The sequence below is a fragment of the Podarcis pityusensis genome, assembly GCF_964106645.2.
Source record: "Podarcis pityusensis genome assembly, chromosome: 8".
NCBI lineage: Eukaryota > Metazoa > Chordata > Lepidosauria > Squamata > Lacertidae > Podarcis > Podarcis pityusensis.
In genome coordinates this window covers 16,494,701-16,519,194 of record NC_138033.1, presented here as the reverse complement: position 1 = coordinate 16,519,194, position 24,494 = coordinate 16,494,701, and the positions used below count along the sequence as shown (strand labels likewise).

At 39.0% G+C, this 24,494-nt stretch overlaps 1 protein-coding gene across 1 annotated transcript; it reads right to left on the bottom strand.

Annotated features, from left to right (window-relative positions):
* Positions 1 to 34: 34 nt before the first annotated feature.
* LOC308483165 (uncharacterized protein) lies at positions 35 to 23,531 on the bottom strand (the record flags this gene model as incomplete). Its single annotated transcript, XM_081016751.1, has 24 exons — positions 35 to 176; positions 1,263 to 1,289; positions 1,894 to 1,920; positions 3,999 to 4,019; positions 5,875 to 5,892; positions 6,928 to 6,954; positions 8,375 to 8,395; positions 8,751 to 8,777; positions 9,768 to 9,794; positions 10,308 to 10,328; positions 10,722 to 10,748; positions 11,834 to 11,860; positions 12,645 to 12,671; positions 14,540 to 14,566; positions 15,090 to 15,110; positions 16,938 to 16,955; positions 17,990 to 18,016; positions 19,437 to 19,457; positions 19,813 to 19,839; positions 20,826 to 20,852; positions 21,367 to 21,387; positions 21,781 to 21,807; positions 22,893 to 22,919; positions 23,460 to 23,531. The coding sequence occupies 24 exons, from the start codon at positions 23,529 to 23,531 to the stop codon at positions 129 to 131; spliced, it is 660 nt and encodes a 219-aa protein (XP_080872877.1). The 3' UTR covers positions 35 to 128.
* Between the last annotated feature and the right edge of the window lie 963 nt (positions 23,532 to 24,494).

Sequence of the window (24,494 nt, the reverse complement as noted above, 5' to 3'; positions counted from 1 at the left end):
CAAATGGCAAACATTATCGCCTAATGAGTTCTTCCACGGTTTGGGTCATCCACTGAGTCACAGAAGAGTTCCTCCTTCCTTCTCTCTCTTCCTCCCATTTTACTGCAACAAACCGTATCGTAAACACACTAAGCTTTCGCAATACTCACTTGCAGTTTGTCTGACAGACCAAGGCTCTAAATAGAAAAGCAAATTGAATTTATTAGATATTAGTGTCTGGCCAAAGTTCAGTATTTAAGGATACAGAAATGTAAAAAATGAGACCTGCAGGGGGCAGCAGATTATATCTGAATGCCTAAAAGAATTCATTGCTTTAGGAAAGGACAAGCATTTTAGCTCTGTGAATTCTTCCCAGCATGAGGTTATATATTGTAACAGAGAATAACTTTTCCTCTCCCCACCCCCAACTCCCTTCCACTTTCCCACTACAAATCATATAGGAAACCCACTCAAGAATCACAATACATTCATGGCTGCATTCACATCAAGACCCTAAACTGAAAAGCAAATCGAACTGATTAGCAAATGGTGGGAGATCCAGTCCCAGGTATGCCACCTAACACATAGTTTCATCCTCAAGCAGGAATTCTACCATTTCATGTGGCAAAGAACAAAATATAAAGGCAAACCAACGGAAACTGATTCAGTCGCAGGTGTTGCACAGCTGCCTTCATTTTAGCCAATTTCCTTTTGTGAATAATTCCGTATCTTCCCAAAAGGAGGGTCCCTCTCTAACAGTCAGGCTGATATATTTGGTGTGGAATTCAGTCTCCTATTCACTAAGGTTAGAAGAGTAGACTGTCCAACTTGAAAAGACAAAGTAATAGTGGAGATGGGACATACATGGAAAATGTGGAAATAATTTTATGAACTTGCTTGAAAGTTCTGCTATACTAGTTGCCAGCCTGCTCCTGCTTGCAGACATTTCCTAAAAGCCTTTATATTAAAAAAACAAAAACCCAAGATTCTTATTTCCAGTAGAACAATTTTCTGAATAGAAGATGATGCCAAGGAGATCCGCTACCCAAGACAAAGATATAGAAACTGAGCCCAGGCTGTGAGAGTGTAGAACTAAGGCAATTTTAGACCCTGGATGGGTTTGGCAAATAATATTAGTTGCCAGCCAAATGGCAAACATTATCGCCTAATGAGTTCTTCCATGCCTTGGATCCTCAGAAGAGTTCCTCCTTCCTTCCCTTTCTTTCTCCCATTTTACTACTACAAACCATATAGCAATCACACAAAGGTTTCACAATACTGACTTGCAACGTCTTTTGCAAATCAAGGTTCTAAATAGAAAAGGAAATTGAATTTATTAGACATTCATGTCTGGCCAAGGTCCAGGATTTAAGGAAAAGGGGTGTAAAAAAGGAGACCTGCAAGGGGCAGCAGATTATATCTGAATGCTTAAAAAATTACGGTAATTCCTGGCTTTGGAAATGGCAAGCATTTTAGCTCTGTGAATTCTTCCCTGGCTGAAATTATATATTGTGACAGAGAATAACTTTTCCTTTCCTCCCCATCTCCTTTCCACTTTCCTGCTATAAATCATATAGGAAACCCACTCAAGAATCACAACACATTCATGGCTGCATTCACATCAAGACCCTAAACTGAAAAGCAAATCGAACTGATTAGCAAATGGTATGGTGGGAGATCCAGTCCCAGGTGTGCCACCTAACACATAGTTAACTCCTCAAGCAGGAATTCTACCGTTTTATGTGCCAAAGATCAGAATATAAAGGCAAAGCAACAGAAACTGATCCAGTCTCACATGTTTGCCAATTTCCTTTGTATGACCTTTCTTGGAAATTCCTCCTTCCTTCCCTCCCTTCCTCTCATATTACTACTACAGACCATATAGTAATCACACAAAGGTTTCACAATACTCACGTTCAACGTTTCTCCCAAACCAAGGTTCTAAATAGAAAAGCAAACTGAATTTATTAGACAAGTTATTTGGACACCTTATAATTTGTGCTACTTTACAGAGGACAATTGTCTTTTCTGAGGAGCCATGAGTACACAGAACTCTATGTAAAGCTATCCTGGCCAAAGTCCAGTTTAAGGATACAGAAATTGGAGAAGGGAGACTTGCAGCTGCCTCCTGTTTTGTTTCTCTTTCTAGTTCTTGCCCATATTGAGGATCATATCATAGCATGAAAGGATGCTATATGAATATTTGATGTTTCAAAGCCTACAGTGGAAAATGGCATGGCGGGAGATACAGACACTGAAATGGCGCATAGCACATAGTTTCATCCTCAGACAGGGATTCCCTCTTTTCCTGGGGGAAAGATCAGAATAAATAAGCAAACGGATCTAAAGGCAGTCTCACATGTCTTCATTTTAGCCAATCTCCTTTCCTGGGTAATTCCATACCTTCCTAAAAGGAAGGTCCCTCTGCAATAACCAGGCTGATAGATTTGGTGTGGACTTCACTCTCCTTTTCCATTACGGTGAGAAAAGCAGATGAAGGAGAGTTGAGTGTCCAACGTGCAAAGACAAAGTATTAGTGGAGATGGGGCATAACATGGAAAATTTGAAAGTGCTTTCATGAAACTGCCTGGAGGTTCAGCTAGGTCCTGCCTACAGAACTTTCCTTTAAAAAACACCTTTATTAAAAACCCACAATTCTTATTTCCAGTACAACAATTTTCTGAAGAGAAGAGGATGCCTTTGCCCTAGGCGATCAGCTGCCCACCAAAAAAATATGAAATTAGAGCCGAGGATGTGGGGGTTCAAAAAAGCAATTTAAATTCCTGGGTGGGCCTAAAATTTAATTTATTAGCTAGTCTTTACTCAACAGCTAAATCATTCATCTCTGAAGTGCCTGAAATAGGAGACTTCAGCATTCAAAAGGCAGAATTTTACCATATTTTCATAAACTGCGTAATAAGATCCAAAGAGATACCAGAACCTCTAAGAAAAATGTGATCAAGCTTGTTGCTTTTGCACCAAACTTTTCAATATATTCTTTCTGGAAATATAGACTGAATCTAACACACACAAGGATCGAACAGTACTATGAAGAGAAGAGATAACTCAACCAAACAAAGGTTCCTTCTGTAGCAAACTGATTAGAACTGGAGAACAGATTGTCATATACTTGCCTGGCTGGGATCATACTTTGAGGCTAAAAAGAACTCGCTCTCTCCCTCCCTCCCTCCCAGTTTCCCACTCCAGAGCATACAATAAATAAACAAAAGTTCCACAATACTCACATCCACTAAACCAGACACACCAAGACTCTAAATTGAACAACAAAATGAACTGATTAGCAAATGGCATCGTGGGAGCTCCAGTCACAAATATGCCACACAACATAGTCTTATCCTCAGTCAGAGATTTTCCCACTTCATGTGGGAAAATGAGAGTTTACAGGCAAACCATAGGAAACTGATTTACTCTCACGTGCCGTACAGCTGCCTTCATTTTAGCCATTTTTATTTCCTGAGTTATTCCATACTTGCCTGAACCTCTAAGAAAAAATGTGATCAAACTTGTTGCTTTTGCACAAACTTTTCAATTTATTATTTCTGGAAATGTAGACTGAATCTAACACACACAGGGATCGTGTGGGAAAATGAGAATTTACAGACAAACTAAAGAATTTACCGGCAAACTAGGGTTAGAAGAGCAGATAAAGAAGAGCAGACCGTCCAACGTGCAAAGACAAAGTAACAGTGGAAAATGTGTAAAACAACAACAACAAAAAGTAACTTATGTAAAATTTGAAAATATTTTCATGGAATTGCTTGGACATTCTGCTATACTGGTTGCCAGCTAGTAGGATAATATAAGTTATTGATGAGGCTAAGTTTTATAATTCCTTGGTTTGGAATTCAAACTTCATTGAGTAATAATGCCTGGCTTTCACAAATGGAAAACATTATAGCGTAGTGAATTTTTCCCCCAGTGGGATCATCCTATGAGCAACAGAAGACTTTCTCCCTCCCACTACAAATCTTAGGGTATGAAGATTTCTCAATACTCACGCTAGTTGCTCCACCCAGAAGCTAAATTGAAAAGGAAATTCAACTTGTTAGTCTGTCATGTTCTCTTAACTGCTTAACATATGGAAATGTCATGTAACACATATTTAGGTCCTAAGGCAAGGGTTCCCCTATTCATCAAGGAAACATCAGAAGAGAAAGCAAAAGCGATCTGAACTGATTCAGTCTCATGTGCATCACAGCTGCCTCAGTATTAGTCATTTTTCTTTACAGAGCAATTCCATAACAAAGGAGAGGAGGCCGACCAAATTGCAAAGAGAAGGAAATAGTGGAGGTGGAGCATAATGCGGAAAATCTGAAAACCCTTTTTAGAAAAATCATTGGGGTGTTCATTTGGGTATACTATTTGCCAGCCAGATCCTGCTCCCATATGTTTCCTAAGAAACCTTCTGGATTTTCACTTCCACTACAACAATGTTCTGAACAGAAGGAAAAGTGGATGCCAAGAAGATCAGCTCCCCCAAGCAAATACAGAGAGTTCAGGCCCTGTACTGAGTGGACTTATTTGGGCTGGAGCACACAGGAAGACACGTGAATATCCATCACCAACTGTGGTGTGCTTGGTGAGCATGGGTGATAGGGTCTTCTTGGTGGCTGTGCTCAGGTTATGGAACTCAGTCATGGAAGAGTTCCATCTCTTGGACATCAGCTAAACACAACAAAATTTAAGTGTACATTTCACTACTAGATAAGTAATATTTCTCCCATGTCTGTCATTGCTGGCGGTTTGCAGGGGTGTTGCTTCGTATGCTTTCTTGGTTTCAATGACTACTCTTCTTACATTACTTCTAAGCCACCCTGAGGCACCTATTTTAGGATGGATCCCAAGTGCTTCAGTTAGATGTGGTTCACAGTTGCCATCACACAGGGGATGGCCAAATATGTCCCTTCTGGTTTCTCTCAGATCCTCATTTTCCCATCCTGAAGATCTGTTCTCCACATTTCCACAGTTTGTGATTTTTTTTTAAGCCCTCAAGAAAATCCTTTTGCATTTTGGTGCCTTTTTTCCTAATATAGAAGACTTATATGCACTTTTGCCTAATGTTCAAATTCTTGCAAATAATCTGTAATGTAATGCACTTTTTGTATGTGAATTTAACTAATAAATGCATTTTAATGCATATTTAGATAGATAGATAGATAGATTTATATTTTTACCCTGCCCCATCCATTCTTGTACACACTGCTTGCCTGGAGAGCCGCACTGCAACATTCAGAGAATGTTGAATTCAGAAGCGCTGATATGTTCCAGTTAGTACAGCATTTTGTTTCAGAAAGTGAGAAGTAGGCAAGTGGGCTTTAAAATGATAGCTGAATCTAATTTCTCCCTCATCTCTACAGCAGATTGGATTTTTTCTTCCCCTTGGCTTTCTTCATCATTTCCTGAAGGGCCCCTCCCCAATATTTAGGGCTAACACATTCGGTGAAATGTCTATCATCATTTGCCAAAAGGCTTAGGACAGAAGGCAAAGGAAAGGATACCAGACAGACCAACTAACAGGGACAAAAATATAGCAGAGGGACATAACATCGAAAAGGTCTCTTTTAGGAAATAACTAGATGTTTTCCAGCCTACATCAAAGATATATATTTTTTAATTGTGATTTCAGTTGCAGTATAAAAATTTCCCAAAGAGAAGGACAGGAGCCCCCGGCCCCCCAAAAAACACCTCCCCAAAGAACAGAATAATGAAGGAGCCCAGAATAAATTCTACCCACGCCTGGGCTATTTGATTTAGTTTCAGATTCCCAGAAGACATGAACCTGAATCAATCAGGATACGACCACATGACTAAATGTTAAAAAATAAATATTTATTTTTTTAAATTGAAAAGTCACGATGAGGATTGGATACTTACTGGAGATCTCTTCTTTCTCTGTCGTTGTTTTACAAAGGGAAACAATAGTGTTTTTTTAGTTTTTTGCTTTTTTGTTTTTCATATATTTTATCATCAAATATATTCAAAGAAAATACAGGAAAGATCAAATTGTTATTTATTTCTATTCACACCCCATTTCTGAGTATATTACAGGAGAAACACATTATACTTGTTTCTGTTCACATCTCTGTATCAGAAGTGACTCTCAACATACATGAGGGTTATGTTCCAGGGACAACGCATAAAGCCAAAAATTTGTATAATCAAAATACATTCTCCCTGCACCTCCAAACACTCTCCTAAGGTAGGGTTAACAAAGTTTCTACCCTCAAACGTCCGCCTCCTTATTTATTTACGTTTAGCCAAGTGAGTAAAGCTGAACGTGCATAAGTTAAGTTGTGAGTTACCAGTATGAGAAAGAAACTTGTGTTCCCATTGATGTGCACTTTGACCCCCGTGTACATTAAGATGCAACTGAAGTCCTCAATTCCCGCTAGAAATCCAGATTTCTCTCTCTCCTGGCTGTTCTGCAAGCTGCAGTTTCCGGAGGCAGCACTACCTGCTCACATTATGCTGAAAACTGTCTCATTGTTATCCATAATATATGCATGATTATCAATCTATCAAAAATATGTATCAAATAGCATATTTTTTTACTTTTACCAATAGGCAGCATTTCCTCATATTTTCATATGCTACATATTAAGATTCAAAGAAACACCTGAAACTCTGAGGGAAACTGAGTAACCCTGTTGCTTTAATACCAAACGCTTCAAGATAGTATTTCTGGAAATGTGGACCAAATCTAATACACACCATGAATCCAACACTACTACAGAAAGAAGAGATAATTTAGCTGCAAAGGGTTCCTTCTATAGTAGGCTGCTTAGAACAGAAGAATCGATTCCTTGTCATATTCTTCTCTGGCTGGGATCTCATATTCTGAGCGAGAGAAGAACTTCCTCCTTGCCTCCCTCCCACCTTCTCAATATAGACTATATAATAAATACACAAAAGTTCCACAATACTCACGCCCAGTACTTTGGACAAATCAAGACCCTAAATTGAAAAACAAATTGAACTTATTAGGCTTTCAGGTGCCCTACTTTACAGATGACAGTCTTTGAAAGTAGATAACTGAAAACAGACAGTCTTCAATAAAAATGTGTTCTCTTTTGATGGGATGCCTGGTCCAAGTCCAGGTCTTTCCCAAAAATCCTTGTGTATTTTCCCTTCCAGGACAATAGTTTTTTGAAACAAATTAAAAGAGGATGCCACGGAAATCAGTTTCACAAAGCAAAAGGACAGGAACAGAATCCAATCTGTGGTTACACAGTAAGACAATTTGAGACCCTGGACTGACTGGTCTTATGGGGGCACTGGGGCAGGAAGACATCTGAATCTCAGGAGGAAACTCACTTTGATCTTCAGAAAAGGCCTGGCTCTGGTTTGCATCACTAACTGTGTTGTTGTTGGTGAGTGTGCAAGGAAGGGCCTTTGGTGGTTATGCCCAGTCTTTGTTTCAACGTACATTTCAGGAAGAGATAAGTTACTATGTCTTCCACGTTTCTCATTGCTGCTGTAGTTTTGGGGTTTTGTTTCATATGCTTCCTTTCCTTCACGGATTCTTGCTTTTATTACGGCTGTTAGCAATACTAAGGGACCTTTTCCAGGAAGGATATGTGAGATATGAACATTTTAATACAACTCAAATTACATGGGCTTCAAGAGACAGAGCACTAGGAGAATTCAGATACTCCAATTATTCGTGTGGCATTCACACCCCAATGTTCCCAAAAGCTTTACACCAACAGGAAACCCAAGACATGTCATATGACGTGACAATATACAGTACAGTAGATCTGCATGTCCCATGGGCGTCATGTTTCGGGGGTTTACGTACAAAGGCAAAACCATGCAAAGTGAGGAAGGCCCCATGGAACCATTCGCTCAAGGCCTGCTACTACCTTGCCAGACTCTGGGAAGGTTGTGCGAGGCCTCTGGAAGGCTGTGGGAGGCTCCGGAGAGATATAAAGGGATGTCAATCCAAGTCCAGTTACATATTACACTATCTTGGAGACACCTACAATAAGACATCCCAGCTTTGATTTCCTTCATGTCAGCAATGAATGTAGGGAAGCAGCAAATGATAATCAAATGCTCTTCACAAATGCCTACCTTTAAAAAAGGGCAATCATATTAACTCTGTCTGTTCTTCCCTGGCTTGGATCATATTTTGAAAAAGAGAAGAAGTAAATGGAAATAACAAGTTGAACTTCCTATGTTTTTGTGCTAAATTTTATAATTCTCTGCCTGGGTATCAAAACTTGGCTGCCTGTAACAAATGGCAAACATTATAGCCCAATGAGTTCTTCCCTTGCTGGGACCATCCTCTGACCACCTCCTTCCTTCCCTTCCTGCTTTCCATTTTCACATTACATACAATATAATAATCATTCAAAGGTTTCACAATACTCACGCTCAATAAACTTTGCACATTCTACAGTGAAAAACAAATAAAACTTGTTAGGCTTTCATGTTGTTTGCGCCCCTTATAATCTGCAACACTTGACACAGCACAGTTGTTTATTCTGAACAACCATCAGTACACAGTCCACTATATAAAAGTGTCCTTTGAGAGAATATGTGGCCAAAGTCCAGTTTAAGGATACAGGGCACAGCAGATTATATCTAAAATATAATCATTCAAAATTCCTGCCTTTGGAAAGGCAAGGCATTTTAGCTCTGTGAATTCTTCCCTGGCTGAGGCTATATTGTGACAGAGAATAACTTTTCCTTTCTTCCTCATCTCCACTTTCCCACTAAAAAGAAAACAAAAAAATCTCAATACTCACTGCCAAGGCTCCAGTCGCATCAGCACGCTAAATTGAAAAGCAGATTGAACTGATTAGCAAATGGTATGGGAGATCCAGTCACAGATATGGCACGTAACACATATTTGGGTCAATACATATCAAGTACTAACAAGAATTCTTTCAAAGCGTTAATTCTATCATGCAACAGCAAGCTATAACTCAGCTTTGGAACACATTTTTAAAAGAAAAGCCTGACTAGCTTTTCAGATATCTTTTACAGGAAAAACTTTTTAAAGAAATTCCTAAAGTAACTGCTATTATAGTTTGAGGTCTTGTTTATTCTGTTATATTTTACTCCAAGAAGACCCATTTATCCTAAATAGAACCCCATAAGGTGGAGATGTATGTACTATATATATATATATATATATATATATATATATATATATGATCCCATTGAGATCCCAAGATGAAAGTTTGCAAGCAGCTCTTAGAAATATTAAATAAATACATTTTTGGAAATTTATAATCATAATAATTTTTAATCACTTTTTAAATTTTTAGAATTTGTAAATTAAATTAAACTCTAAAGTAAGTACACCATACAACATATCATATTAAAAACCATGGCGTTCTGAAGAGATTGGTGTTTTTAGTTTTGATATATCTGAATTCTGGGTTGAGCTTTTAAGGTGTTTGTGTAGTTTGGCAAGGCCAAAAAATAATAGTGAGGTTGGAGCACACAAGGAAAATCTGAAAATATTTTCATGATATTGCTTGGAAGTTCGGCTATACTGTTGCCAGCCAACTCCTGCTTGCAGAGCTTTCCTAAAAAGCCTCTCTTAAAAGCCCAGATTCTTCTTTTCAAGACAAAAATATTTTCTGAACAAAAGAGAAATCAGCGGCCCAAAACAAAGATATATAGACGGAGCCTAGGCTGCAGGGATTTAGAAAGGCATTTTTAGACCCTGGATGGACTTAGAATTGCATTTTGCAGGGGGAGGTTCAAACAAAACAGACCATATAGGTAATACACAAAGACTTCAAAATACTCACTTCCAGTGTCGAATGCACCTGAGGATCCTAAATTGAAAAGCAAATGGAATTACTTGGGCTTTTATGTACTCTTAACACTATGTCAGGTGCCCACCTATACAGAGGAAAGTCATCTACTTTGAAGGGTTGTCAGCTATTTAAAAGTGCTCTCTATATGAAGGGAGATTAATCAAAGTCCAGATACATATGAAACACTGCTTGGGGAGATCTACAATGAGACGCCCCAGCTTTCATTTCCTTAATGGTAGCAATGAATGTAGGGGGGCAGCAAATGCTTTGACAAATGCCTAGCTTTAAGAAAGGGCAATCATATTAGCTCTGTTTGTTCATCCCTGAGTCAGATTCTATTTTTTTGGGGGGGGGGGAGACCTACTCTTTTCTTCCCCGCCTTCCTCCCACTTTCCCATTATGGACTACGTAGACAAAACTATGGTTCACAATGCAATCATTCACTTTCACAACAGCACGCTAAATGGAAATAAATGGAACTTTCTCACTACAAACCATAGAATAACCATAGAAAGCTTTCACAATACTCACTTTCAACAATTGATCTACAACCTACAGAGAAAAGCAAATTGAACATATTAGGCTTTCATGTTCTTTGCACGACATATATTTTGCAATACTTGAGAGAGGACAATTGTTTATTCTGAAGAACCATCAGCACACAGTCCACTGTGTAAAAGTGTCCTCTGTTTGAGAGAATGTTTAGCCAAAAGTCCAGGATTTTAGCCCATTTCCTTCCTTGAATTATTCCATACCTTCTGGAAAAGAGGGCTGGCAAATAATATTAGTTGCCAGCCAAATGGCAAACATTATCACCTAATGAGTTCTTCCACGGTTTGGGTCATCCACTGAGTCACAGAAGAGTTCCTCCTTCCTTCTCTCTCTTCCTCCCATTTTACTGCAACAAACCGTATCGTAAACACACTAAGCTTTCGCAATACTCACTTGCAGTTTGTCTGACAGACCAAGGCTCTAAATAGAAAAGCAAATTGAATTTATTAGATATTAGTGTCTGGCCAAAGTTCAGTATTTAAGGATACAGAAATGTAAAACATGAGACCTGCAGGGGGCAGCAGATTATATCTGAATGCCTAAAAGAATTCATTGCTTTAGGAAAGGACAAGCATTTTAGCTCTGTGAATTCTTCCCAGCATGAGGTTATATATTGTAACAGAGAATAACTTTTCCTCTCCCCACCCCCAACTCCCTTCCACTTTCCCACTACAAATCATATAGGAAACCCACTCAAGAATCACAATACATTCATGGCTGCATTCACATCAAGACCCTAAACTGAAAAGCAAATCGAACTGATTAGCAAATGGTGGGAGATCCGGTCCCAGGTATGCCACCTAACACATAGTTTCATCCTCAAGCAGGAATTCTACCATTTCATGTGGCAAAGAACAAAATATAAAGGCAAACCAACGGAAACTGATTCAGTCGCAGGTGTTGCACAGCTGCCTTCATTTTAGCCAATTTCCTTTTGTGAATAATTCCGTATCTTCCCAAAAGGAGGGTCCCTCTCTAACAGTCAGGCTGATATATTTGGTGTGGAATTCAGTCTCCTATTCACTAAGGTTAGAAGAGTAGACTGTCCAACTTGAAAAGACAAAGTAATAGTGGAGATGGGACATACATGGAAAATGTGGAAATAATTTTATGAACTTGCTTGAAAGTTCTGCTATACTAGTTGCCAGCCTGCTCCTGCTTGCAGACATTTCCTAAAGCCTTTATATTAAAAAAACAAAAACCCAAGATTCTTATTTCCAGTAGAACAATTTTCTGAATAGAAGATGATGCCAAGGAGATCCGCTACCCAAGACAAAGATATAGAGACTGAGCCCAGGCTGTGAGAGTGTAGAACTAAGGCAATTTTAGACCCTGGATGGGTTTGGCAAATAATATTAGTTGCCAGCCAAATGGCAAACATTATCGCCTAATGAGTTCTTCCATGCCTTGGATCCTCAGAAGAGTTCCTCCTTCCTTCCCTTTCTTTCTCCCATTTTACTACTACAAACCATATAGCAATCACACAAAGGTTTCACAATACTGACTTGCAACGTCTTTTGCAAATCAAGGTTCTAAATAGAAAAGGAAATTGAATTTATTAGACATTCATGTTTGGCCAAGGTCCAGGATTTAAGGAAAAGGGGTGTAAAAAAGGAGACCTGCAAGGGGCAGCAGATTATATCTGAATGCTTAAAAAATTACGGTAATTCCTGGCTTTGGAAATGGCAAGCATTTTAGCTCTGTGAATTCTTCCCTGGCTGAAATTATATATTGTGACAGAGAATAACTTTTCCTTTCCTCCCCATCTCCTTTCCACTTTCCTGCTATAAATCATATAGGAAACCCACTCAAGAATCACAACACATTCATGGCTGCATTCACATCAAGACCCTAAACTGAAAAGCAAATCGAACTGATTAGCAAATGGTATGGTGGGAGATCCAGTCCCAGGTATGCCACCTAACACATAGTTTCATCCTCAAGCAGGAATTCTACCATTTCATGTGGCAAAGATCAGAATATAAAGGCAACCCAACAGAAACTGATTCAGTCTCACGTGTTGCACAGCTGCCTTCATTTTTGCCAATTTCCTTTCTTGAATTCTTCCATACCTTCTCGAAAGGAGGCTCCCTCTCTAACAGCCAGGCTGATATATTTGGTATGGAGTTCACTCTCCTACTCATTAAAGTTAGAAGAGCAGGTAAGGGAGAGCAGACTATCCAACTTGCAAAGACAAAGTAATAGTGGAAATATTTGTATGACCTTTCTTGGAAATTCCTTCTTCCTTCCCTCCCTTCCTCTCATATTACTACTACAGACCATATAGTAATCACACAAAGGTTTCACAATACTCACGTTCAACGTTTCTCCCAAACCAAGGTTCTAAATAGAAAAGCAAATTGAATTTATTAGACAAGTTATTTGGACACCTTATAATTTGTGCTACTTTACAGAGGACAATTGTCTTTTCTGAGGAGCCATGAGTACACAGAACTCTATGTAAAGCTATCCTGGCCAAAGTCCAGTTTAAGGATACAGAAATTGGAGAAGGGAGACTTGCAGGGGCCTCCTGTTTTGTTTCTCTTTCTAGTTCTTGCCCATATTGAGGATCATATCATAGCATGAAAGGATGCTATATGAATATTTGATGTTTCAAAGCCTACAGTGGAAAATGGCATGGTGGGAGATATAGACACTGAAATGGCACATGGCACATAGTTTCATCCTCAGGCAGGGATTCCCTCTTTTCCTGAGGGAAAGATGAGAATAAATAAGCAAACGGATCTAAAGGCTGTCTCACATGTCTTCATTTTAGCCGATCTCCTTTCCTGGGTAATTCCATACCTTCCTGAAAGGAAGGTCCCTCTCAAGTAACCAGGCTGATAGATTTGGTGTGGACGTCACTCTCCTTTTCCATTAAGGTTAGAAAAGCAGATGAAGGAGAGTTGAGTGTCCAACGGGCAAAGACAAAGTATTAGTGGAGATGGGGCATAACATGGAAAATTTGAAAGTGCTTTCATGAAAGTGCCTGGAGGTTCAGCTATACTAGTTACCAGCTAGGTCCTGCTTACAGACCTTTCCTTTAAAAAACACCTTTATTAAAAACCCACAATTCTTATTTCCAGTACAACAATTTTCTGAAGAGAAGAGGATGACTTTGCCCTAGGCGATCAGCTGCCCACCAAAAGGATATGAAATTAGAGCCGAGGATGTGGGGGTTCAAAAAAGCAATTTAAATTCCTGGGTGGGCCTAAAATTTAATTTATTAGCTAGTCTTTACTCAACAGCTAAATCATTCATCATTGAAGTGCCTGAAATAGGAGACTTCAGCATTCAAAAGGCAGAATTTTACCATATTTTCATAAACTGCGTAATAAGATCCAAAGAGATACCAGAACCTCTAAGAAAAATGTGATCAAGCTTGTTGCTTTTGCACCAAACTTTCAATATATTCTTTCTGGAAATATAGACTGAATCTAACACACACAAGGATCGAACAGTACTATGAAGAGAAGAGATAACTCAACCAAACAAAGGTTCCTTCTGTAGCAAACTGATTAGAACTGGAGAACAGATTGTCATATACTTGCCTGGCTGGGATCATACTTTGAGGCTAAAAAGAACTCGCTCTCTCCCTCCCTCCCTCCCAGTTTCCCACTCCAGAGCATACAATAAATAAACAAAAGTTCCACAATACTCACATCCACTAAACCAGACACACCAAGACTCTAAATTGAACAACAAAATGAACTGATTAGCAAATGGCATCGTGGGAGCTCCAGTCACAAGTATGCCACACAACATAGTCTTATCCTCAGTCAGAGATTTTCCCACTTCATGTGGGAAAATGAGAGTTTACAGGCAAACCATAGGAAACTGATTTACTCTCATGTGCCATACAGCTGCCTTCATTTTAGCCAATTTTATTTCCTGAGTTATTCCATACTTGCCTGAACCTCTAAGAAAAAATGTGATCAAACTTGTTGCTTTTGCACAAACTTTTCAATTTATTATTTCTGGAAATGTAGACTGAATCTAACGCACACAGGGATCGAACACTACTATGAAGAGAAGAGATAACACAGCCAAACAAAGGTTCCTTCTATAGTAAACTGATTAGAACTGGAGAACAGATTGTTCGTCATTTTCTTCCCTGGCAGTGGTATCATATTTTGAGGCAGAAAAGCCCTCCCTCCCAGTTTCCCACTCCAGATCATACAATAAGTACACAAAAGTGCCATAATACTCATGTCCACTACATCAGACAAACCAAGATTCTAAATTGAACAACAAATTGAGCTGATTAGCAAACTGCATGATGGGAGCTCCAGCCACCACGTAACACAGTTTTATCTTCAGGCAGGGATTCTCCCACTTCATGTGGGAAAATGAGAATTTACAGGCAAACTAAAGAATTTACAGGCAAACTAGGGTTAGAAGAGCAGATAAAGAAAAGCAGACCGTCCAACGTGCAAAGACAAAGTAATAGTGGAAAATGTGTAAAACAACAACAACAAAAAGTAACTTATGTAAAATTTGAAAATATTTTCATGGAATTGCTTGGACATTCTGCTATACTGGTTGCCAGCCAGTAGGATAATATAAGTTATTGATGAGGCTAAGTTTTATAATTCCTTGGTTTAGAATTCAAACTTCATTGAGTAATAATGCCTGGCTTTCACAAATGGAAAACATTATAGCGTAGTGAATTTTTCCCCCAGTGGGATCATCCTATGAGCAACAGAAGACCTTCTCCCTCCCACTACAAATCTTAGGGTATGAAGATTTCTCAATACTCACGCTAGTTGCTCCACCCAGAAGCTAAATTGAAAAGGAAATTCAACTTGTTAGTCTGTCATGTTCTCTTAACTGCTTAACATGTGGAAATGTCATGTAACACATATTTAGGTTCTAAAGCAAGGATTCCCCTATTCATCAAGGAAACATCAGAAGAGAAAGCAAAAGCGATCTGAACTGATTCAGTCTCATGTGCATCACAGCTGCCTCCATATTAGTCATTTATCTTTACAGAGCAATTCCATAACAAAGGAGACGAGGCCGACCAAATTGCAAAGAGAAGGAAATAGTGGAGGTGGAACATAATGCGGAAAATCTGAAAACCCTTTTTAGAAAAATCATTGGGGTGTTCATTTGGGTATACTATTTGCCAGCCAGATCCTGCTCCCATATGTTTCCTAAGAAACCTTCTGGATTTTCACTTCCACTACAACAATGTTCTGAACAAAAGGAAAAGTGGATGCCAAGAAGATCAGCTCCCCCAAGCAAATACAGAGAGTTCAGGCCCTGTACTGAGTGGTCTTATTTGGGGTGGAGCACACAGGAAGACACGTGAATATCCATCACCAACTGTGGTGTGCTTGGTGAGCATGGGTGATAGGGTCTTCTTGGTGGCTGTGCTCAGGTTATGGAACTCAGTCATGGAAGAGTTCCATCTCTTGGACATCAGCTAAACACAACAAAATTTAAGTGTACATTTCACTACTAGATAAGTGATATTTCTCCCATGTCTGTCATTGCTGGCGGTTTGCAGGGGTGTTGCTTCGTATGCTTTCTTGGTTTCAATGACTACTCTTCTTACATTACTTCTAAGCCATCCTGAGGCACCTATTTTAGGATGGATCCCAAGTGCTTCAGTTAGATGTGGTTCACAGTTGCCATCACACAGGGGATGGCCAAATATGTCCCTTCTGGTTTCTCTCAGATCCTCATTTTCCCATCCTGAAGATCTGTTCTCCACATTTCCACAGTTTGTGATTTTTTTTTAAGCCCTCAAGAAAATCCTTTTGCATTTTGGTGCCTTTTTTCCTAATATAGAAGACTTATATGCACTTTTGCCTAATGTTCAAATTCTTGCAAATAATCTGTAATGTAATGCACTTTTTGTATGTGAATTTAACTAATAAATGCATTTTAATGCATATTTTTACCCTGCCCCATCCATTCTTGTACACACTGCTTGCCTGGAGAGCCGCACTGCAACATTCAGAGAATGTTGAATTCAGAAGCGCTGATATGTTCCAGTTAGTACAGCATTTTGTTTCAGAAAGTGAGAAGTAGGCAAGTGGGCTTTAAAATGATAGCTGAATCTAATTTCTCCCTCATCTCTACAGCAGACTGGATTTTTTCTTCCCCTTGGCTTTCTTCATCATTTCCTGAAGGGCCCCTCCCCAATATTTAGGGCTAACACATTCGGTGAAATGTCTATCATCATTTGCCAAAAGGCTTAGGACAGAAGGCAAAGGAAAGGATACCAGACAGACCAACTAACAGGGACAAAAATATAGCAGAGGGACATAACATCGAAAAGGTCTCTTTTAGGAAATAACTAGATGTTTTCCAGCCTACATCAAAGATATATATTTTTTAATTGTGATTTCAGTTGCAGTATAAAAATTTCCCAAAGAGAAGGACAGGAGCCCCCGGCCCCCCAAAAAACACCTCCCCAAAGAACAGTATAATGAAGGAGCCCAGAATAAATTCTACCCACGCCTGGGCTATTTGATTTAGTTTCAGATTCCCAGAAGACATGAACCCGAATCAATCAGGATACGACCACATGACTAAATGTTAAAAAATAAATATTTATTTTTTTAAATTGAAAAGTCACGATGAGGATTGGATACTTACTGGAGATCTCTTCTTTCTCTGTCGTTGTTTTACAAAGGGAAACAATAGTGTTTTTTTAGTTTTTTGCTTTTTTGTTTTTCATATATTTTATCATCAAATATATTCAAAGAAAATACAGGAAAGATCAAATTGTTATTTATTTCTATTCACACCCCATTTCTGAGTATATTACAGGAGAAACACATTATACTTGTTTCTGTTCACATCTCTGTATCAGAAGTGACTCTCAACATACATGAGGGTTATGTTCCAGGGACAACGCATAAAGCCAAAAATTTGTATAATCAAAATACATTCTCCCTGAACCTCCATACACTCTCCAAGGTAGGGTTAACAAAGTTTCTACCCTCAAACGTCCGCCTCCTTATTTATTTACGTTTAGCCAAGTGAGTAAAGCTGAACGTGCATAAGTTAAGTTGTGAGTTACCAGTATGAGAAAGAAACTTGTGTTCCCATTGATGTGCACTTTGACCCCCGTGTACATTAAGATGCAACTGAAGTCCTCAATTCCCGCTAGAAATCCAGATTTCTCTCTCTCCTGGCTGTTCTGCAAGCTGCAGTTTCCGGAGGCAGCACTACCTGCTCACATTATGCTGAAAACTGTCTCATTGTTATCCATAATATATGCATGATTATCAATCTATCAAAAATATGTATCAAATAGCATATTTTTTTACTTTTACCAATAGGCAGCATTTCCTCATATTTTCATATGCTACATATTAAGATTCAAAGAAACACCTGAAACTCTGAGGGAAACTGAGTAACCCTGTTGCTTTAATACCAAACGCTTCAAGATAGTATTTCTGGAAATGTGGACCAAATCTAATACACACCATGAATCCAACACTACTACAGAAAGAAGAGATAATTTAGCTGCAAAGGGTTCCTTCTATAGTAGGCTGCTTAGAACAGAAGAATCGATTCCTTGTCATATTCTTCTCTGGCTGGGATCTCATATTCTGAGCGAGAGAAGAACTTCCTCCTTGCCTCCCTCCCACCTTCTCAATATAGACTATATAATAAATACACAAAAGTTCCACAATACTCACGCCCAGTACTTTGGACAAATCAAGACCCTAAATTGAAAAACAAATTGAACTTATTAGGCTTTCAGGTGCCCTACTTTACAGATGACAGTCTTTGAAAGTAGATAACTGAAAACAGACAGTCTTCAATAAAAATGTGTTCTCTTTTGATGGGATGCCTGGTCCAAGTCCAGGTCTTTCCCAAAAATCCTTGTGTATTTTCCCTTCCAGGACAATAGTATTTTGACACAAATTAAAAGAGGATGCCACGGAAATCAGTTTCACAAAGCAAAAGGACAGGAACAGAATCCAATCTGTGCTTACACAGTAAGACAATTTGAGACCCTGGACTGACTGGTCTTATGGGGGCACTGGGGCAGGAAGACATCTGAATCTCAGGAGGAAACTCACTTTGATCTTCAGAAAAGGCCTGGCTCTGGTTTGCATCACTAACTGTGTTGTTGTTGGTGAGTGTGCAAGGAAGGGCCTTTGGTGGTTATGCCCAGACTTTGTTTCAACATACATTTCAGGAAGAGATAAGTTACTATGTCTTCCACGTTTCTCATTGCTGCTGTAGTTTTGGGGTTTTGTTTCATATGCTTCCTTTCCTTCACGGATTCTTGCTTTTATTACGGCTGTTAGCAATACTAAGGGACCTTTTCCAGGAAGGATATGTGAGATATGAACATTTTAATACAACTCAAATTACATGGGCTTCAAGAGACAGAGCACTAGGAGAATTCAGATACTCCAATTATTCGTGTGGCATTCACACCCCAATGTTCCCAAAAGCTTTACACCAACAGGAAACCCAAGACATGTCATATGACGTGACAATATACAGTACAGTAGATCTGCATGTCCCGTGGGCGTCATGTTTCGGGGGTTTACGTACAAAGGCAAAACCATGCAAAGTGAGGAAGGAACCATGGAACCATTCGCTCAAGGCCTGCTACTACCTTGCCAGACTCTGGGAAGGTTGTGCGAGGCCTCTGGAAGGCTGTGGGAGGCTCCGGAGAGATATAAAGGGATGTCAATCCAAGTCCAGTTACATATTACACTATCTTGGAGACACCTACAATAAGACATCCCAGCTTTGATTTCCTTCATGTCAGCAATGAATGTAGGGAAGCAGCAAATGATAATCAAATGCTCTTCACAAATGCCTACCTTTAAAAAAGGGCAATCATATTAACTCTGTCTGTTCTTCCCTGGCTTGGATCATATTTTGAAAAAGAGAAGAAGTAAATGGAAATAACAAGTTGAACTTCCTATGTTTTTGTGCTAAATTTTATAATTCTCTGTCTGGGTATCAAAACTTGGCTGCCTGTAACAAATGGCAAACATTATAGCCCAATGAGTTCTTCCCTTGCTGGGATCATCCTCTGACCACCTCCTTCCTTCCCTTCCTGCTTTCCATTTTCACATTACATACAATATAATAATCATTCAAAGGTTTCACAATACTCACGCTCAATAAACTTTGCACATTCTACAGTGAAAAACAAATAAAACTTGTTAGGCTTTCATGTTGTTTGCGCCCCTTATAATCTGCAACACTTGACACAGCACAGTTGTTTATTCTGAACAACCATCAGTACACAGTCCACTATATAAAAGTGTCCTTTGAGAGAATATGTGGCCAAAGTCCAGTTTAAGGATACAGGGCACAGCAGATTATATCTAAAATATAATCGTTCAAAATTCCTGCCTTTGGAAAGGCAAGGCATTTTAGCTCTGTGAATTCTTCCCTGGCTGAGGTTATATTGTGACAGAGAATAACTTTTCCTTTCTTCCTCATCTCCACTTTCCCACTAAAAAGAAAACAAAAAAATCTCAATACTCACTGCCAAGGCTCCAGTCGCATCAGCACGCTAAATTGAAAAGCAGATTGAACTGATTAGCAAATGGTATGGGAGATCCAGTCACAGATATGGCACGTAACACATATTTGGGTCAATACATATCAAGTACTAACAAGAATTCTTTCAAAGCGTTAATTCTATCATGCAACAGCAAGCTATAACTCAGCTTTGGAACACATTTTTAAAAGAAAAGCCTGACTAGCTTTTCAGATATCTTTTACAGGAAAAACTTTTTAAAGAAATTCCTAAAGTAACTGCTATTATAGTTTGAGGTCTTGTTTATTCTGTTATATTTTACTCCAAGAAGACCCATTTATCCTAAATAGAACCCCATAAGGTGGAGATGTATGTACTATATATATATATATATATATATATATATATATATGATCCCATTGAGATCCCAAGATGAAAGTTTGCAAGCAGCTCTTAGAAATATTAAATAAATACATTTTTGGAAATTTATAATCATAATAATTTTTAATCACTTTTTAAATTTTTAGAATTTGTAAATTAAATTAAACTCTAAAGTAAGTACACCATACAACATATCATATTAAAAACCATGGCGTTCTGAAGAGATTGGTGTTTTTAGTTTTGATATATCTGAATTCTGGGTTGAGCTTTTAAGGTGTTTGTATAGTTTGGCAAGGCCAAAAAATAATAGTGAGGTTGGAGCACACAAGGAAAATCTGAAAATATTTTCATGATATTGCTTGGAAGTTCGGCTATACTGTTGCCAGCCAACTCCTGCTTGCAGAGCTTTCCTAAAAAGCCTCTCTTAAAAGCCCAGATTCTTCTTTTCAAGACAAAAATATTTTCTGAACAAAAGAGAAATCAGCGGCCCAAAACAAAGATATATAGACGGAGCCTAGGCTGCAGGGATTTAGAAAGGCATTTTTAGACCCTGGATGGACTTAGAATTGCATTTTGCAGGGGGAGGTTCAAACAAAACAGACCATATAGGTAATACACAAAGACTTCAAAATACTCACTTCCAGTGTCGAATGCACCTGAGGATCCTAAATTGAAAAGCAAATGGAATTACTTGGGCTTTTATGTACTCTTAACACTATGTCAGGTGCCCACCTATACAGAGGAAAGTCATCTACTTTGAAGGGTTGTCAGCTATTTAAAAGTGCTCTCTATATGAAGGGAGATTAATCAAAGTCCAGATACATATGAAACACTGCTTGGGGAGATCTACAATGAGACGCCCCAGCTTTCATTTCCTTAATGGTAGCAATGAATGTAGGGGGGCAGCAAATGCTTTGACAAATGCCTAGCTTTAAGAAAGGGCAATCATATTAGCTCTGTTTGTTCATCCCTGAGTCAGATTCTATTTTTTTTTGGGGGGGGGGAGACCTACTCTTTTCTTCCCCGCCTTCCTCCCACTTTCCCATTATGGACTACGTAGACAAAACTATGGTTCACAATGCAATCATTCACTTTCACAACAGCACGCTAAATGGAAATAAATGGAACTTTCTCACTACAAACCATAGAATAACCATAGAAAGCTTTCACAATACTCACTTTCAACAATTGATCTACAACCTACAGAGAAAAGCAAATTGAACATATTAGGCTTTCATGTTCTTTGCACGACATATATTTTGCAATACTTGAGAGAGGACAATTGTTTATTCTGAAGAACCATCAGCACACAGTCCACTGTGTAAAAGTGTCCTCTGTTTGAGAGAATGTTTAGCCAAAAGTCCAGGATTTTAGCCCATTTCCTTCCTTGAATTATTCCATACCTTCTGGAAAAGAGGGCTGGCAAATAATATTAGTTGCCAGCCAAATGGCAAACATTATCGCCTAATGAGTTCTTCCACGGTTTGGGTCATCCACTGAGTCACAGAAGAGTTCCTCCTTCCTTCTCTCTCTTCCTCCCATTTTACTGCAACAAACCGTATCGTAAACACACTAAGCTTTCGCAATACTCACTTGCAGTTTGTCTGACAGACCAAGGCTCTAAATAGAAAAGCAAATTGAATTTATTAGATATTAGTGTCTGGCCAAAGTTCAGTATTTAAGGATACAGAAATGTAAAACATGAGACCTGCAGGGGGCAGCAGATTATATCTGAATGCCTAAAAGAATTCATTGCTTTAGGAAAGGACAAGCATTTTAGCTCTGTGAATTCTTCCCAGCATGAGGTTATATATTGTAACAGAGAATAACTTTTCCTCTCCCCACCCCCAACTCCCTTCCACTTTCCCACTACAAATCATATAGGAAACCCACTCAAGAATCACAATACATTCATGGCTGCATTCACATCAAGACCCTAAACTGAAAAGCAAATCGAACTGATTAGCAAATGGTGGGAGATCCGGTCCCAGGTATGCCACCTAACACATAGTTTCATCCTCAAGCAGGAATTCTACCATTTCATGTGGCAAAGAACAAAATATAAAGGCAAACCAACGGAAACTGATTCAGTCGCAGGTGTTGCACAGCTGCCTTCATTTTAGCCAATTTCCTTTTGTGAATAATTCCGTATCTTCCCAAAAGGAGGGTCCCTCTCTAACAGTCAGGCTGATATATTTGGTGTGGAATTCAGTCTCCTATTCACTAAGGTTAGAAGAGTAGACTGTCCAACTTGAAAAGACAAAGTAATAGTGGAGATGGGACATACATGGAAAATGTGGAAATAATTTTATGAACTTGCTTGAAAGTTCTGCTATACTAGTTGCCAGCCTGCTCCTGCTTGCAGACATTTCCTAAAGCCTTTATATTAAAAAAACAAAAACCCAAGATTCTTATTTCCAGTAGAACAATTTTCTGAATAGAAGATGATGCCAAGGAGATCCGCTACCCAAGACAAAGATATAGAGACTGAGCCCAGGCTGTGAGAGTGTAGAACTAAGGCAATTTTAGACCCTGGATGGGTTTGGCAAATAATATTAGTTGCCAGCCAAATGGCAAACATTATCGCCTAATGAGTTCTTCCATGCCTTGGATCCTCAGAAGAGTTCCTCCTTCCTTCCCTTTCTTTCTCCCATTTTACTACTACAAACCATATAGCAATCACACAAAGGTTTCACAATACTGACTTGCAACGTCTTTTGCAAATCAAGGTTCTAAATAGAAAAGGAAATTGAATTTATTAGACATTCATGTTTGGCCAAGGTCCAGGATTTAAGGAAAAGGGGTGTAAAAAAGGAGACCTGCAAGGGGCAGCAGATTATATCTGAATGCTTAAAAAATTACGGTAATTCCTGGCTTTGGAAATGGCAAGCATTTTAGCTCTGTGAATTCTTCCCTGGCTGAAATTATATATTGTGACAGAGAATAACTTTTCCTTTCCTCCCCATCTCCTTTCCACTTTCCTGCTATAAATCATATAGGAAACCCACTCAAGAATCACAACACATTCATGGCTGCATTCACATCAAGACCCTAAACTGAAAAGCAAATCGAACTGATTAGCAAATGGTATGGTGGGAGATCCGGTCCCAGGTATGCCACCTAACACATAGTTTCATCCTCAAGCAGGAATTCTACCATTTCATGTGGCAAAGATCAGAATATAAAGGCAAACCAACAGAAACTGATTCAGTTTCACGTGTTGCACAGCTGCCTTCATTTTTGCCAATTTCCTTTCTTGAATTCTTCCATACCTTCTCGAAAGGAGGCTCCCTCTCTAACAGCCAGGCTGATATATTTGGTATGGAGTTCACTCTCCTACTCATTAAAGTTAGAAGAGCAGGTAAAGGAGAGCAGACTGTCCAACTTGCAAAGACAAAGTAATAGTGGAAATATTTGTATGACCTTTCTTGGAAATTCCTCCTTCCTTTCCTCCCTTCCTCTCATAATACTACTACAGACCATATAGTAATCACACAAAGGTTTCACGATACTCACTTTCAACTTGTCTCCTAAACCAAGGTTCTAAATAGAAAAGCAAATTGAATTTATTAGACAAGTTATTTGGACACCTTATAATTTGTGCTACTTTACAGAGGACAATTGTCTTTTCTGAGGAGCCATGAGTACACAGAACTCTATGTAAAGGTATCCTGGCCAAAGTCCAGTTTAAAGATACAGAAATTGGAGAAGGGAGACTTGCAGGGGCCTCCTGTTTTGTTTCCCTTTCTAGTTCTTTCCCATATTGAGGATCATATCATAGCATGAAAGGATGCTATATGAATATTTGATGTTTCAAAGCCTACAGTGGAAAATGGCATGGTGGGAGATATAGACACTGAAATGGCACATGGCACATAGTTTCATCCTCAGGCAGGGATTCCCTCTTTTCCTGAGGGAAAGATCAGAATAAATAAGCAAACGGATCTAAAGGCAGTCTCACATGTCTTCATTTTAGCCAATCTCCTTTCCTGGGTAATTCCATACCTTCCTGAAAGGAAGGTCTCTCTCAAGTATCCAGGCTGATAGATTTGGTGTGGACTTCACTCTCCTTTTCCATTAAGGTTAGAAAAGCAGATGAAGGAGAGTTGAGTGTCCAACGGGCAAAGACAAAGTATTAGTGGAGATGGGGCATAACATGGAAAATTTGAAAGTGCTTTCATGAAAGTGCCTGGAGGTTCAGCTATACTAGTTACCAGCTAGGTCCTGCTTACAGACCTTTCCTTTAAAAAACACCTTTATTAAAAACCCACAATTCTTATTTCCAGTACAACAATTTTCTGAAGAGA